Source organism: Perca fluviatilis, chromosome 22 (assembly GCF_010015445.1).
Source record: "Perca fluviatilis chromosome 22, GENO_Pfluv_1.0, whole genome shotgun sequence".
NCBI classification, from domain to species: Eukaryota; Metazoa; Chordata; class Actinopteri; order Perciformes; family Percidae; genus Perca; species Perca fluviatilis.
In genome coordinates, this window is record NC_053133.1 from 19,812,434 (window position 1) to 19,827,761 (window position 15,328).

The 15,328-nt window shown below is 40.3% G+C and overlaps 2 protein-coding genes across 23 annotated transcripts in view; both read left to right on the top strand.

The window, feature by feature from the left end:
- The first annotated feature begins 1,579 nt into the window (after positions 1-1,579).
- On the top strand, positions 1,580-11,427 carry LOC120552398 (poly(U)-binding-splicing factor PUF60-like). 7 transcript variants are annotated; one of them, XM_039790440.1, is made up of 12 exons: positions 1,609-1,684; positions 2,810-2,906; positions 3,126-3,221; positions 3,797-3,886; positions 4,373-4,423; positions 5,521-5,682; positions 5,789-5,881; positions 7,105-7,318; positions 7,401-7,633; positions 8,263-8,395; positions 10,371-10,618; positions 10,741-11,427. In XM_039790440.1, exons 3-12 carry the CDS (start codon positions 3,144-3,146, stop codon positions 11,038-11,040), a joined length of 1,602 nt encoding a protein of 533 aa, XP_039646374.1. In that variant the 5' UTR covers positions 1,609-1,684; positions 2,810-2,906; positions 3,126-3,143; the 3' UTR covers positions 11,041-11,427. The 7 variants fall into 7 exon arrangements, with proteins under 7 accessions (XP_039646372.1, XP_039646373.1, XP_039646379.1 ...); XM_039790443.1 differs by lacking the exon at positions 1,609-1,684 and adding an exon at positions 1,724-1,742; XM_039790438.1 differs by lacking the exon at positions 2,810-2,906 and having other exon boundaries at positions 1,580-1,684.
- Positions 11,428-13,088: 1,661 nt separating this feature from the next.
- scrib (scribble planar cell polarity protein) overlaps positions 13,089-15,328 on the top strand; it is a 68,923-nt gene continuing 66,683 nt past the window's right edge. For 8 of the 16 annotated variants that reach the window (XM_039790420.1, XM_039790425.1, XM_039790427.1 and 5 more), the window contains exon 1: positions 13,089-13,894. In XM_039790420.1, coding sequence (XP_039646354.1) covers positions 13,736-13,894 — 159 coding nt within the window. In that variant the 5' untranslated portion in view covers positions 13,089-13,735. The remainder of the gene's footprint in view (positions 13,895-15,328) is intronic. The other 8 variants (XM_039790429.1, XM_039790432.1, XM_039790430.1 and 5 more) reach the window with 3 other exon arrangements.

Consider the following 15,328-nt stretch of genomic DNA (forward strand, 5'->3'; position numbering starts at 1 on the left):
GGAGATTTGTCTTCCAACAAGACAATGATCCAAAACATAAAGCAAAATCTACAATGGAATGGTTCACAAATAAACATATCCAGGTGTTAGAATGGCCAAGTCAAAGTCCAGACCTGAATCCAATCGAGAATCTGTGGAAAGAACTGAAAACTGCTGTTCACAAACGCTCTCCATCCAACCTCACTGAGCTTGAGCTGTTTTGCAAGGAGGAATGGGCAAAAATGTCAGTCTCTCGTGATGTGCAAAACTGATAGAGACATACCCCGCCGCACGCTTACAGCTGTAATCGCAGCAAAAGGTGGCGCTGCAAAGTATTAACTGAAGGGGGCTGAATAATTTTGCACACCCAATTTTTCAGTTTTTTGATTTGTTAAAAAGGTTTGAAATATCCAATAAATTTCGTTCCACTTCATGATTGTGTCCCACTTGTTGTTGATTCTTCACAAAAAATTACAGTTTTATATCTTTATGTTTGAAGCCTGAAATGTGGCAAAAGGTCGAAAAGTTCAAGGGGGCCGAATACTTTCGCAAGGCACTGTATATTCACTGTTGCCCAATTAAACAGATTTAGGAAAAGGAACGAGTAGATCTTGATGGGTTTTTTTTAAGTTAGGCTGTATTACATTTAGAATTAGGTGTTGGGGAAAAACAAAATGTAGTTTTGGACCATTTGAGTCAAACATAATCAGACTGAAGCCGATTTTTCTTTCGTAATTTTAAAATGTGCAACTGACAAGGAATTTATAAAGCACACTAAACAAACACAAAAGGTACATATTGCAAGATTGGAGATGTTTGTTCTGTCAACAAACATGGAGCTGAAAGCAATTACAAAAATATATGGTTTTGATTAATTTTCAAAAGAACCTTTTTTGCATAAGTCTGTTACAAGAATATAAACTAGTGTTACAAACACATTACAAATAGTTACAAGACCTTGAGTTATATAGAGGTAACATATCCCATACAATTCTTGCATAGTGTAGCTGTAACTTTGGTTGAGGGGTTATCTATTATAAAAAAACATTGTAGGGAAGAACAGATACTTTTTGTATTTATGAGGGTAATAATGTTTTGTTAAAAGCTACCAACATAAATCCAATACCATAGCGGCATGACATTATTTTTAACACATTCAACCGTGAGATTAAAAGATATCTGTAAACTGTGACAAGATATTTGTAGATTTATCTTTGATAAGATTAGAAGATCTGTAATTTTTCACTTTAATGTTTTCATGAAATAAATGCTGCTATATATTAAGACGCTGGTACTGTGGAAAGTTGTATTGTTTTTGTAAATAACTGGCAAAAAAGAAAAGCTATTAAAATGTAAGATTGTGCTCCTTATTTAATATTTTCACTTAATATATTTTCTATTTATTCTTTGCTGACCCCTGGCATGTTTTGTTTTTTGTTTGAATAATGTTTTTCTTCTCCTTTTTCTTTTATATATATTTTCTTATGTGTCTGGTAAAAAAAACACAAGTTAAGTATTACTGTTTATTCCCATAATTGTAACGCTTACTGATTTAAAATAAAGAAGAGAGAGAGAAAAAAAACTCCACATCCACCCCATGGTTAAATTATCGCGATACCTTGAATTGAAAACGTAAGGATCTCGCGAGTGTTGTGGTGTGGGCCTTTTCAAGAAGGTGTGCTTCATGGCGGTAACAGAGACTGCGGTAAATAAATCCCTTGATAAATAGAAACATTAACGTTTCCAGCTACAGTGGCGGTTGCGTAAGTAATTCGCGATGTTTAGTGGAATTTATTTTTACGAGATAGCCTGTGAAATGACAATGTATCTCACTGGGGAAAATAGAGCTTGCTTCAAACGCCATTGTAATTTATGCCTAGCTAACATCAGCTAGCTCCTTGCTAGCAACAAAGATAACGTAGCTAAGCTAAATCGAAACCAGGCCTCGCTCATCACATAGTGCTTTTTGGTAATACTTATGCAATTCATCATTTAGGTGTAGTACAGATCGGTTGTAGTTAATGTCCATGTCGACTTTAGCTAATCCCGTGTTCGCCTAAAGTTTAACTTTAGCCCTCTGTTGCTATCTATTTAATAATGTAGCTAGCTTATGTTAAGATGAGCTCCGTCATCAGCATGCATGTGCATCACGCTAACGTTGGCGAACTCAATTCTAGGAACCTTATAGGAAGGAAAAGGTATTACTCATCACATAAATCAATGGTGCCGAGCCTGCAGAATTCTACATGTTTTCTTTGACTAAAATTTAAGGAAAGACGGGCTTGAAGATTGCAATGTAAAAATAATGCCAGCTACCTGTAGGGCTGGGTATCGTTCACATAATTTTTTTTTATACCGGGAATTCGATAACTGTTCCTGAACGATACTTTTTTAATTTATTTTTTCGAAATCCATTTTTAACAAAAATAAATTACATATTACGTTACACATCTTTTTTTTTAAATCATTTTCCAGCTCATTTACACCTATGTGACGCACACTGACTTAATGCCTATTTAAAATACAACACCACACATGAGCCCTTCTGTCAGTGTTTTTCTGCATGGTCTACGTGGTGTAATGTTAGACATCCAATGACGAGCATTATTAGATCTTGGTATAAACATGCTGCATGCTTATTAGCTCACTATCACTGATGAAATTTACTCCTTAGGTAGTGAAATTTTAGTAGTGAATGAAGAGGCACTTTTCGAGGCTCGATGCTAAGGAAGCAATTCGGTCGGTGCCTAAAAGTATCGAAGTTCGGTACCCAGCCCTAGCTGCCTGTTTCTCTTATTGTTAGTCTGAAGGCATTTTTTATTTTCCCTAGAATTTGTTGAATTGTTAAAGCTTCCCCATCAGTCCTCTTCCCCTTGGGGGCTTTCCTGCCTCAGTCTGGTGGACCCAGCGATTAGCGGGTTGCGTAGGTAAGGAGTTTGTCCCGTCCCACCTGGTTTAAATCCGGGTGTATGTCCTGTATGCTAGAATATTAAATAACATGTGCTGTGTGAGGTGATGTGCAACGCTGGAATTATTAATTTTTTTTTACTGGGAAAATATAGTTATGTATGTACATACAGGCAGGTGTTAATGCTCCCAACTCTTTCTCAGTTGTTTTTTCATAAATTGCTGTTTCTGAATTGCAGGGAGGTGAAGCTCTGACGATGGAGAATGGACAGGGCACAGGCTCCAAGCTTGGCCTGCCGCCTCTTACCCCAGAGCAGCAGGAGGCACTTCAGAGGGTAGGAAATCCCTGACATACATGTACCTTTAGTGATAATGTAATTACCATTGTAAGTTTATTTGATAAAAGTAAATCCATGCAATTATTTACATGCATATTTGGGGTAGGCGACTAAAGAAACCTGTTTTAATCTTCTTTTTGTTTAGCCAATTTCTTGTCCATGTATAGGTGTAACTGTGTCTAATCAGCTTTTTACTTTTGTGCAAGACAAAGGCTGCAACTTCCATGTCTGAGTTTGACATTTGATGTACAAATAATGAAAGTATGATATCATTTTAACAATATAAGAACCCTTTTGAAAAGCAGATTTTTCTTTTTATAATTTCTTTATTCCTATTTGCATTTTATTATCTTTTAAATGTCTGATATGTAAGTGAAGGCCTCATTTTAATGTTGGAAAATATTCTATGTGCCTGTTTGATATTTTTAGAACACATTTTGCGTCTTTGCTGTTGGAATGTATCTGAAAAGATTAACGCAGATATTGCTGACATTTTTTTGGTCTCAGTAATGTTATAACAAGTGTTTGTTCATATGAGGGACTTGAATGCAATGACTTTTCTCCTTTTCCAGGCAAAGAAGTATGCCATGGAACAAAGCATTAAGAGTGTGTTGGTGAAGCAGACAATCGCCCATCAGCAACAACAGCTCACCAACCTGCAGGTGAGATGTGTAAAATGTATTGGTACTCTGCGGGACAAAGTTTGTAATGCACGTGTCGTCTAAGTCTTGATTCTAGACAGAATATCTTAGCCTTTTCATATATTATGTTGTGTAAAAGCTCTCTTGGGAGTCTTACTCTCTTCTCGACCCATGCTGTGAAAAAAGACCACGTGTAGACCACGTGCCCTTGCTTTTGCGTCTGCTCTTTTTCAGGTGGAAAAGATCGTCAAGAAGGCATTGATTATCATGTTAAATGCTTTGCACTTTTAAAGGGGATTTGTTTATGTTTATTGCTGTGTGGTATTTTGTAATTTAGATAGGGAAGGCAACTCCCCAAACTGTGTGTTGTTTAAAGGGAGCTTCTGAATATAGTGTTATCTTAACCACTTTTGTCTATCTAGCAAAGCAATGACATTTTTGAAAAAGCAGAGCTAAGGTATATCTAACCTACTTTTCAGCACTTTTTTCATCTTTACTGTCTTTCAGATGGCAGCAGTGACAATGGGCTTTGGAGATCCTCTCTCACCTTTACAATCGGTCAATAGATTATTAAATTATTTTTCTGTGCGCATTCCCAATGGAAAAGGACTGTTACCCTTCTTTTACTGGTTGCTTTGGCAACAATCCCTGCCCTTTTCATCTAACCAAATAATGCATATTTTAAAGAAAACATGGCTTTCTACTGCTAGTGTACTTGCAACCATGTTAGTAATCCTCGTTGAGCTCATTGACTGTTATTAATCGTTGAAGCACATATTTGCTTTCCTGAGTCACGTTGGGATCATTTGCATTAGTATTTTTAACAAGATATTAAAAGCTCTTTGGTTGTTAATGGGCTTTTTTTTAAAGGGTTTATAAATGTGAAAAAAGTCGGTTCTCTTTAAGAACTATATGCATTTGCTTGATTTAAAAACAAAGTTCTTGGCATGGGGCGAAAGAGGGATAGCAATCCCTTTTTAATGGACCAAAATGAGAGAACTGCTGGAACAGGGATTCTTTTTGGCCATCTTAAAGTCTAGTTGTTCTGTCAATGAACAAGTCAACTTTCCATTATGTCATGAATTAGGCACATGTTTTGTTGGTAATAGAATTAAATAACAGAAGCAGACTGACTTAAAGGCATCCGTAAACAACACAGCAACTTTCAGTGGTTAAACCATCACTCCCCTTAGACTTGAGAAGAAGGTTTAAAAGGTTTCATCAAGACTTTATATGGATAACGTTTGTTACCTAACTTGCATCCCTGGACTACAGGTCAGTTACTGAAGCCAAATATTTGTGAGGGCTGTGCATGTCAATCACTTAAGTGTGTTTTTCTCCATATGTCTGTTCAATAGTGACAGAATAGAGGTCATATTGTAATTACAAGTTGTGACATCAGTATTTTATAACTGTTCTACATGTTAGTATTTTTTTTCACAAAGTTCTGTCCATTGATTACAGTATCACATTATTACCCTATTTACCTGTCCATACCCCCTAACTTGGAATTGGCCTCTTAACTATTTTGGGGCAAAGCCAGCACAGTAGAAAATACACATTTATTATTATTATTATTATTATTATTATTAGTGTGTGTGTTCTCCTTTTGTTTTACACTCTAGTGCTTATATGTTGTTTTCCCCGGCTGGCAGGTGGCAGCTCAGCGGCAACGTGCCCTAGCCATCATGTGTCGGGTGTATGTGGGCTCCATATACTATGAGCTTGGTGAGGACACCATCAGACAGGCCTTTGCCCCCTTCGGCCCAATCAAGAGCATAGACATGTCTTGGGATTCTGTTACAATGAAACACAAGGTCAGTGTTAATCATGGTATACATTTTTCTTTTGCATCTTGATTTAAGTGCAGAAGATTACAAGTAAAGCTGCCTAACTCTTCAATGTTTGTATATGACTGTGTAGGGGTTTGCATTTGTGGAGTATGATGTGCCAGAAGCTGCCCAGCTGGCTCTGGAGCAGATGAACTCAGTCATGCTTGGGGGGAGAAACATTAAGGTGAGTTGTCTGGAGATAGGAGTACCTCTCGATGTCTTAGGTACACGGAAACAATTTAATATAGATAGATATAGTGTGGTTTGATTTAACAGAGATTTGGATTCCTCCCTGAATATGGATTTGATTAGTTAATTAACTGCTTTTGTGATGACTTGTGAAATTATCCATATGTGACTAATTTCTCTCCCCCTTTGCTTGTCTGTCTGTTGATTCCCAGGTGCGTGTGTTGTGTGTATGTCTGGGTGTATGTTTAGTGTACTGTCTGTGTTGTGTGTTATGCTTCCATGATGTCATCAAGGCTATTTTAGTGACCAGTTCCAGTAGGATGCCCAGCGGCGCGTGGCGTCGCTCTGTGTCCAAGATGTGCTGATGATGGGCTGCGCCTGGTTGGTGTTGCTTGGCCGCCCCATCTGTAGTACAGATCCCAGTCGTACTTAGATACTCGTCTTGACTAGGGAGAGGAAGTTTTCAGGGTGCGTAGCAGTAGCACGATACACTTAATGCGTTCTCCTTTCGGTTTGCCACCAGCTCAGCCAGTCACACTGTGCATGCACAGTGTGACTGGCTGAGCTGGTGGTTTTGAAATAACGCTTGTTTGATAGTTTCGGCGATATTTACAAAACAGCTTTGTATTTGCATTGTAAATGAAGTGGTAATTGGTACTATGGCAAGTTGTATTGTTTTTCACTCTTGTAATGAGAGCTGACAATGTATCTGTATTGCATAACTCATCAAGGATCTAAGTGCAGTAGTGATTAAATTCATGTTCAGCTGATGGACATCCCCTAGAGACCTGGTTTGTTTTATATTTGTGGTCATTTAAAATTAGAGTTCTGAAAAGTACAAGGGATCTACACAGAACTTTAAGTATTGTCCATAGTTTAGTGTTGTCTTTTTGTGAAAACATGGAATATTTAGTATCTGGTGGCCAGTATAAGAATGATAGGACAGGCAAGAAATGTGCAGGTTTTTTTTTTTAGATCTCGGAACCACTTTATCAGATCCTTCAAATAGTGTAGTAATGGGCATGCACATATGCAAAACCAGAGAATACTTGCCAGGATAGCATTGTGTCATAATTGTAGGAGGAGGGTGGCTTTGACTGAACTCGGTGGTTGTCGAAAGTTAGTGCTGCAGGGATTTGGAGTTTTGCGGTAGTGCGTTCTCGGGTTGGTACAAAAATCCCTTACTCAGTAGCCCTGCTGGTATGATCTGTGCTATAGGTTGGGCGGCCAAGTAACATCGGTCAGGCGCAACCCATCATTGACCAGCTGGCAGAGGAGGCGCGCGCCTTCAATCGGATCTACGTGGCGTCCGTCCACCCTGACCTGTCAGATGATGACATCAAGAGTGTGTTTGAAGCCTTCGGAAGGATCAAGTCTTGCACGTTAGCCAGAGACCCCACCACAGGGCGACACAGAGGCTTTGGCTTCATTGGTGAGCTGGAGGGCCCTCATTCGCTCGTGCTCTTTGTGTTGCCATTGCTCCGCTATTTACTATTATTATTATTCACTTGCAGAGTATGAAAAGCCTCAGTCAGCCCTGGATGCTGTGTCTTCTATGAACCTCTTTGACCTGGGGGGTCAGTACCTACGGGTGGGCAAAGCAGTGACCCCGCCCATGCCCCTACTGACCCCCACGACCCCTGGTGGTCTGCCGCCGGCTGCAGCTGTGGCCGCAGCGGCAGCCACCGCTAAGATAACGGCCCAGGCAAGTATGAATCCCTTCCAAAGGGATTTAATGGCCTTCCAGGTAAATATAACCCAGATCTAGCTAGAATTGACACCAAAAGCACAGATAATATGGGCATAGAATATTTTTATTGAGGTGACTGGGAGAAGCCCAGTTTTGTAGGATCACATAAAAACAGTACTTGCCCTGACAGTGTCAATTTAACAGCCCTGAAAAATGAGACCTTCTGGGCTCAATCTTTTTTTTAAATCCAGTTCGATGTGTTCAAACAGTCAGAAGATCTATTTTCCTTTTTGTATAGTATACATTATATAGTAACATAAGCGATAAAAGCTCCTCCCATTCACTGATTGGGTGTGTAAGCTAAGAGTCTTCTCTTAGTTGGCACAAACACATTGACTGCCATTTTTCAGTGCGAACAGTCACAATGATTAACCAGACAGTTGTGTTCCTTGTAAAATGTGTCATGATTGAAAACTTTCTAAACGTCAGTGCTGTAAGTTTTTGACTTGCCAAGAATAGTCTGATTTTTGTTAGTAAATCTATACTGTAGTAATGTATGTGACCTTGATAAAGAGAGGCAAGGTTGAGCTCACTCTGTGCCATATTGTGTGATCGTTGACTGTGCTGCCTTGTGCTGTTCTCTGTGTGTTTCCCTTACCTAATGTCTTCGGCCCCCCTCTCTTAAGGAGGCTGTAGCCGGCGCATCAGTCCTGGGAGCGTTAGCCGCGCCCCAACTTCTCAGTCAGCAAATGGGAATACCTCAGGCTGTTATGGCTGCCCAGGCACCAGGGGTCATCACAGGTGTGTACAAAGACATGAGTGAGTGCTCATTATTATAAAAGCAAGAGTTTAATCATTCTTAATTGTGCTTTTATAGTGCTGTTGCAATAGAGCTTTACATGCAATGCAACTTAACCTATTGTTTTAAAACTCGTGCCACTTTTAAAGGTCTTAACTGCTTACTTTGTTTCGCAATGAATAAAGCTTGTGAATATAATTTTTTATTTTTTTCCCATATTTATCATGGCTGCACAGTTGATATATGCCAGGTTTTAATAATTTAGGATTGGGCAGTATCTTTTTTATTTTTATTTATTTCTGACCTTCCTGACATTTCACTGAGGTATACGATAGGTCTTTCTGGGTTTGAATACCGTATTTTCCGCACTATAAGGCGCACTTAAAAGCCTTTTAATTTTCTCAAACGACAGTGCGCCTTATAATCCGGAGCGCCTTATATATGGATCAACCTCTCGGATCACTGCCCCGTTGACGGGCGTCGCTTTAACCTCGATAAAACTTCCACTCATTCGCGTTTTTATAACTTTAAAGCATTAAATATTCAAAATATACAGCCATGCGACACACCAATTGAAAGCTTAGCCTCTAATGATTAATTTAAGCTAACATACAAAGCATACGATGATTTATAGCAGTTACACAACTGTTACAAAGTAAACAATTTACAATAAAACAATTTAGCCATAATCCGCGCGCGTTGTCGAGTGCGCATCCATACCTGATTTCGTTGTCCTTTCAGCAACAAAGTGGTATTTTGGCCAAAACTTGATTTTCATAAATCCACAAAAGTCCAAGGAAATGTAATATCCAAGCTTTATATTCCAAAACGATCTGTTCGCCCTCACAATGTTGAAGTTTTCGGGTCAATCACAACGGAAAACGTGCGTGTTTTTCCATTTCCGCACTTGTCATCGTCGCTAGCTTCTCTGCCCAGCTTGCTACATGATCGATGTGGGCGTCATCGTATTCCCTAGCTTCTAAGCTTTCGATTGGTAGCTCATATTAGCCAATCCGTTCAGGTTTGCCTCTGATATGGCCAATGGAAGCGGACAAGCCGATGACAACATGTCAGGGACCACGTTGAGACGATCGCCATTTTCCGGACCACTTAGATTTAAATGCTATAAGGAGGGAGTGAACTGAGTTGTCAGAACGCTTCATAAAGTTTGACTTTATCTGACGGTTTTGTTGACATTCCCTTTAGCACAGCTCCATCTAGTGGATGCATAACGCAACCCCAGTCAAACGTTTGACTGCAGTATCTTCTATTCTATGCGCTTTATAATCCGGTGCGCCCTATATATGAAAAAAGTTCTAAAATAGGCCATTCATTGAAGGTGCGCCTTATAATCCGGTGCGCCTTATAGTGCGGAAAATACGGTAGTTATGGCCCATAGAACAATGAATAGATTGGAAATGAGCACCCCTTTCCTATAAATCATTGCTTGCGACCTCTGGAGACGCGTGCTGTGAAGTACAATACATCCCTTCAATATAGCATCTCTGTATCAGATTACTAGAAAGGAGTGTCTGTTTTTGATTGTATTATAAATCATACTTTCGGTATTCCTAAATAACCCTGGTGTACTGTAATACCTCAATACTGTTGAAATCTTCCTCACAATATTTGGATAACTGTACATTTCTATGGATCACAAATACAGTATCTTGCCAATTTGTATGGCCACCCAGATGACTTGATGCTGCTTACAATTTTAGAACTCATTGGCATATCATTGAAGGAGATTAAATCTTAGAGTATGGGTTTATCCTAGCCCACTGTAATGGTTTCAAGTTGCAAGCTGTTAGACATTTGATTAACAGGCTCAGTACTTAATTTAACTTGACCAGCAATGAGTGTGCTTTATTATCTGGTCTGGTGGTTAGCACATGCTCTAAGTAAATACTTGACTGTGGTTATTTTTTTTTTTTTTAAAGTTTGTCTATTTGCACATTTGATGTCACTGTCTGCATGTCTGCCTTTCCCTAAAAGGTGTGACTCCAGTGCGTCCTCCCATACCAGTGCTTCCCCAGGTTGGTCTTGTGAACCCTGTGCTTGCATCACCTCCCGTCCTGTCTAATCAAGTTGGTGGCACCAACCAACAAGAGCGGAAAGAAGAGAAAGAGGAGATGCTGCAGGATGGTACAGGGCAAGAGATGTTGAGTGACCAAGAACACATGAGCATTTCAGGCAGCAGTGCCAGACATATGGTGATGCAGAAACTGCTTAGAAAATCAGAGGTGAGGTTTGGGAAATTAAGGGGTCAAAAGAAAGTGATTTAAGGCTTTTATTTACTCATTATCATCAAAATGTTAGTTTTTTTTAAATTTATTTGTTAAATTCTTTCTTTACTCCTTTCCAGTCCACGGTGATGGTGCTTCGAAATATGGTTGGACCGGAGGACATTGACGACGACCTGGAGGGTGAGGTGACGGAAGAGTGTGGGAAGTTTGGCTGCGTCAACAGAGTCATCATATACCAGGAAAAGCAAGGAGAAGAAGAGGATGCCGATATCATCGTCAAAATATTCGTAGAGTTTTCCATGGCCTCAGAGATGAACAAAGCAATCCAAGCCCTCAATGACCGCTGGTTCGGAGGTCGAAAAGTTGTCGCCGAGGTGTATGACCAAGATCGTTTCAACAGCAGTGACCTCTCTGCGTAAAGTGTTTTTGAAATGGTTCACCAGCACCCATCCCTATACCTGTCACCTAAACTCATTTCAGCCACAGTCAATGCAGCTAGAGATGCGGTCCTCCTGAAACTTGTAATTATGTTTTTATTTCTTTTCTTTTTTTTTTAAATACTGTTGATATTAATGTTAAACACCCCATTAGGGGGATTCATTAAAAGTATTTCCATGTCGATTTTTGCTTTATCTGTGAAGACAACTTTTTTGGTGCAAGTTTCAAATTTTGTAATCCAATCTTCTAACACAATTACATTTTCCTGCTTAGCTCCTTTATTTTATTTTATTTTTTCTTTCATGAAATTGCCAGGACATGTAAACACTTTCTTTCCATGATTAAAAGTTATTGTTTGTCCAGAAAAAGTGATGCCATTTTTTGTTTTTTGTTTTTTTAATGTATGGTTATGAAAAACCTTTTTAATTTTAAGGTATTGATAAACACACTTATGTGTTCTGGTTCTAGAACAAAGCATTTGATTCATAAGTCAAAAACATGTACTTAAAGCATTTGTTGATGGTCTAATATTGTATTGGTTATTCTCAAATGCCCCAGCTTCTGTTTGTACAGGGAGTGAAAAACTTTTCATACTCATGAACACGAATAACCATTCAGACTTTAAGCAAAGGTAGGCTATTTTTTACTTAAGTATCAGTAAAAATGATCCGCATACTGTATCTTGCCTCTACCTCTGACCACTGTAAATGCAATTCCCCTTTTGTTTGGCATACTGAATGTTGCCATACTTATTTTTAAACTGCTTCACTTGTGATGGGTTTGAATATTGTGGCAGATGCATTGTTAATACTCCACTGACTATTCACCTTTGCCAAGCATTTATTTTTTATCTCTGCATTAGCCCCATAATTAGTTTGTATCATCTACTTACAACCAAACAGTACGTTGAGGAAGAATAATTTGTAGGTGGATGATTGACAAACGGTCTCTTGAATATTGCATTGATAAAGAAACATGATTGCTTGAAACATGTTGAACAGTAAAGCAATATTGAAGTGATCAAAATCAGATTAATCTATATGCATGGTTTTGTTCACATTTGTGCTCAAGGTCATTGGACCAGAAAAACGTTTTCTAAAGGCTACTTGGAGCCGTTTTCTGTTCTGTACATAGAATGTATAAGACAGTCTATGGTTCTGTAGCCTACTCGCGTGTACTACATGCATGACACATGACAGGAAAAGTCCTTTTATTTTGGATGGAGCAGCAAAAATAAAGTAACTGTTGACTTGAGCAGTGCAAATGTCAGGTAAATAACTTACCGTACTTTCATTCGTCAATGCACACAAAGTTAATTGGCAGTTAAACTACAGCAGGATGTCGGGAGCTGTGGTGTCCTTTCGCCGAGACTTGGCAGGATCCTGGAGTGTCTGTGCCATTTAACCGGGTTTATGATTATTATTTACTAATTTTCCAGCCATGACTATTTTGTATTTAGTAATAGATTTGAATTGTTTTAGTAGTACTGTATCAGTTAAAGCCAGCCAACTGATACTCGCCGCTAGATGGAGCTAAAAAGTAACGTAACTCTCAAACTTAGCAACTGCCCAGCCCCCCACAGGACAAACCGGCCTGCCTCAGCTCAAAGGGGAGGGATGCACGGCTGTTGCTGAAACTCCTGCTGTCGCTGCTGGCATTATACGTCGCATTAAAAAAAAAAACACTCACTGGGCAGTTTATTTGACGTCTATACATTTGGCCAGATAAGAATGTTTTCCGTAACGTTCGTTATACTAGTGCATAACGGCAGCTAGGCACAAAGACATTCAGTCAGCTAGCTAGCTACTAGCCGATGCCAAAGCGAGTTTTTTTCCCCCCCAGGACCCTTGCTCTGCCTACTCCGTCTCTGATTGGCTTACCTTGACATTGTTACCCTAACCCTAACCAATCCCACTGCTCTTGCCTAATCGTAACCAACCCAACCCAAGGAAGGCAACAAGTAATAGCCAATCAAAGGGAGAGTAGGGCGGGCCGTGCCTTCGCCATCCTAGGAAAAGAAAATGGCTTTGGTAACTAGCCTGCTAACACAACACAGCAGGCGATGAGGACGAGCACATCCTTGCGCAGCCATACTCGGGTTAATCTCTGCTGCCTCGCTCCGTGGGTAATGTTAGCTGTTTTGTGGTAGTAAAGTATCTGTAACCCAAGTCAAGTGGTTGTATTAGCAGTCGCCACTCATGACTAGGATACTTGCAGCGCCGTTTATGCATATGTGGGTCGTTGGCATGTTTTTGCGCTAGCCGCGGCAGAGCTTCGGTCTCATACAGGGATGTGGCGGTAGCAAAACAAGCTAACGTTAGTCCCGTCTCTGTGAAGAAGTGAGTGCAAGAAGTGAGGAAACACTTCAGCCGAGCGTAAGTTCTCATTTTTGTTTATGTTCATTGTAATTCCGGGGTGGATGACACGAGGGCGAACCTGACAATCCTTGAACACAGCTGAACTGAAACTGGGAATATCGCTAACAGATCGAAGGGATTATTTTTGTGTCTCTAAGTGGATTTTGGCCTCCTGTTCAGGACCGTCGTGGGAACACAGTGAGTGTTTTGACATTGAGTGAGCCCACTCCCTCAAAATATCCTCTCTCTCCTCGACCTTCGCCCTCCGATGCGGAGATTTCAGTAGAACCGGCAACCAAATCCCCCACGGCGGCCGGACATGCTGAAGTGTATCCCCCTGTGGCGCTGCAACCGCCACGTCGAGTCGGTGGACAAGCGACATTGCAACTTGCAGACAGTCCCTGATGAGGTATTCCGCTATAGTCGCAGCCTGGAAGAGCTTCTCCTTGATGCCAATCAACTCAAAGAGCTACCAAAGGTATGCAGGGTTTAAAAAAAAATGTCTCCTCTGTGTCTATCAGCACTTGTGTGTTATTCCCCTGACTGAAGTGGCTATATGTGGATCTCATGTGAATGGTTTCTTGGTTTTAATTATGTTATGTAAATTCACCCTGCAGCACTACACTTGCACATAGTTGGTGTTTAATTTACTTAGTGGAAAGCAAAGGTTACTTAGGGTGAAATGGCATACATGATATCACCTGCTCAGGTAATTCCTTCTCAGCAAGGGTACCTCCTTCCTTGCCTCCTTGGAAATGTGTTTGGCCATTCTGCAGTGCTGTAACGTAACATCATTAGATAATGATCGCAAGATGGCATATATAGAGTACATTTGCTTTGTTTTGCACATATGTAAGTGTCAAACAAAGACAAAATCGGCTCCAAACTTGAGTCATGATGTTACTACTAGGTAATCCATCATTGTATGTATTTCCAGGAAGACTTGAGTCTTAACTAACTAGGAAGATAAGTGGACTTAGGTGCTTTAGTCAGTTGAGGAGTGCAGAGGGTTCTCCGGCTGGGTATGCTGCATGTTGTGAGGGACTAACCCTGACCAAAACTGCTGGCACACAACACGTTGCCTGTAGTAATGGCATCACTGGCCAGTTAGATTGGATGCAGTGTGGGAAGGCATGCGTGGAATGAATTGCAACGCTGTCCCCCACCAACACACCCACATTTGAAATATGATAAAAGTTCTCTTTGCACAGCCAAAGTGTTTAGTTTAAGGGAGCAGAAAAGGCACTGGGTGCGATTGTGATGGAGCAGGGAGTTTAGACATTGTCAGTCTCTCACGTTTCATGGCTTAAGTGGTGAAAGGGGCAAGTGGCACGTTTACTACAACGTTGTTAACAAGTCAACAGAGGCTGAAGTGTTGACAGTGCCTGTCACCTTTTTGGGAATCACACGCTATATTGCTTCTTCTAGCAATGGATGCATTTGTGTTTTTGAACAATCGCTTTGCTAGTGTTAGTTTTTACACAAGAGTACTTATTTTAGATTAGCCCTCCCTGAGTTTAGTTTGATAAAATATAGCCTTGTGCATATACAGTAACTACTCTGTGTACACATACTTGGCTCTTACCTGTACCGTTTTGGGCACAGATGGACAGAGAGCTACTCATGAAGACACACTATACATCAGCTGCTGAATATTTTACCCGTCTTCAGTTTAGTTGGCGCCTTTTCTTGGCCCAAAAACTGAGGCCTACGTTTTCTCCACTTAGTTCATACCTGTCAGATATACACAGTGTACCTGGTGCATGGCCCCTGAAATGCTGAGCGACAGATACACCAAATATTCTGGTGCAGACAGCTAACCGACAGTCTCTCTGTGTGGCACTGGCTTCAACCAGGGGACATAAATGTGTGGTGACAGAATGTCTCATGTGGTCGCAGTGAATGCATAGCG

Bases quoted from the DNA above. Each gene is read 5' to 3' on its own strand.
- LOC120552398 (XM_039790438.1), top strand. From the start codon at position 1,664: ATGGCGGTAACAGAGACTGCG. The intron at 4,424-5,520 runs GTCAATAGATTA...CCCGGCTGGCAG, and splicing joins CTCTCTCACCTTTACAATCG to GTGGCAGCTCAGCGGCAACG. The intron at 10,619-10,740 runs GTGAGGTTTGGG...ACTCCTTTCCAG, and splicing joins AACTGCTTAGAAAATCAGAG to TCCACGGTGATGGTGCTTCG.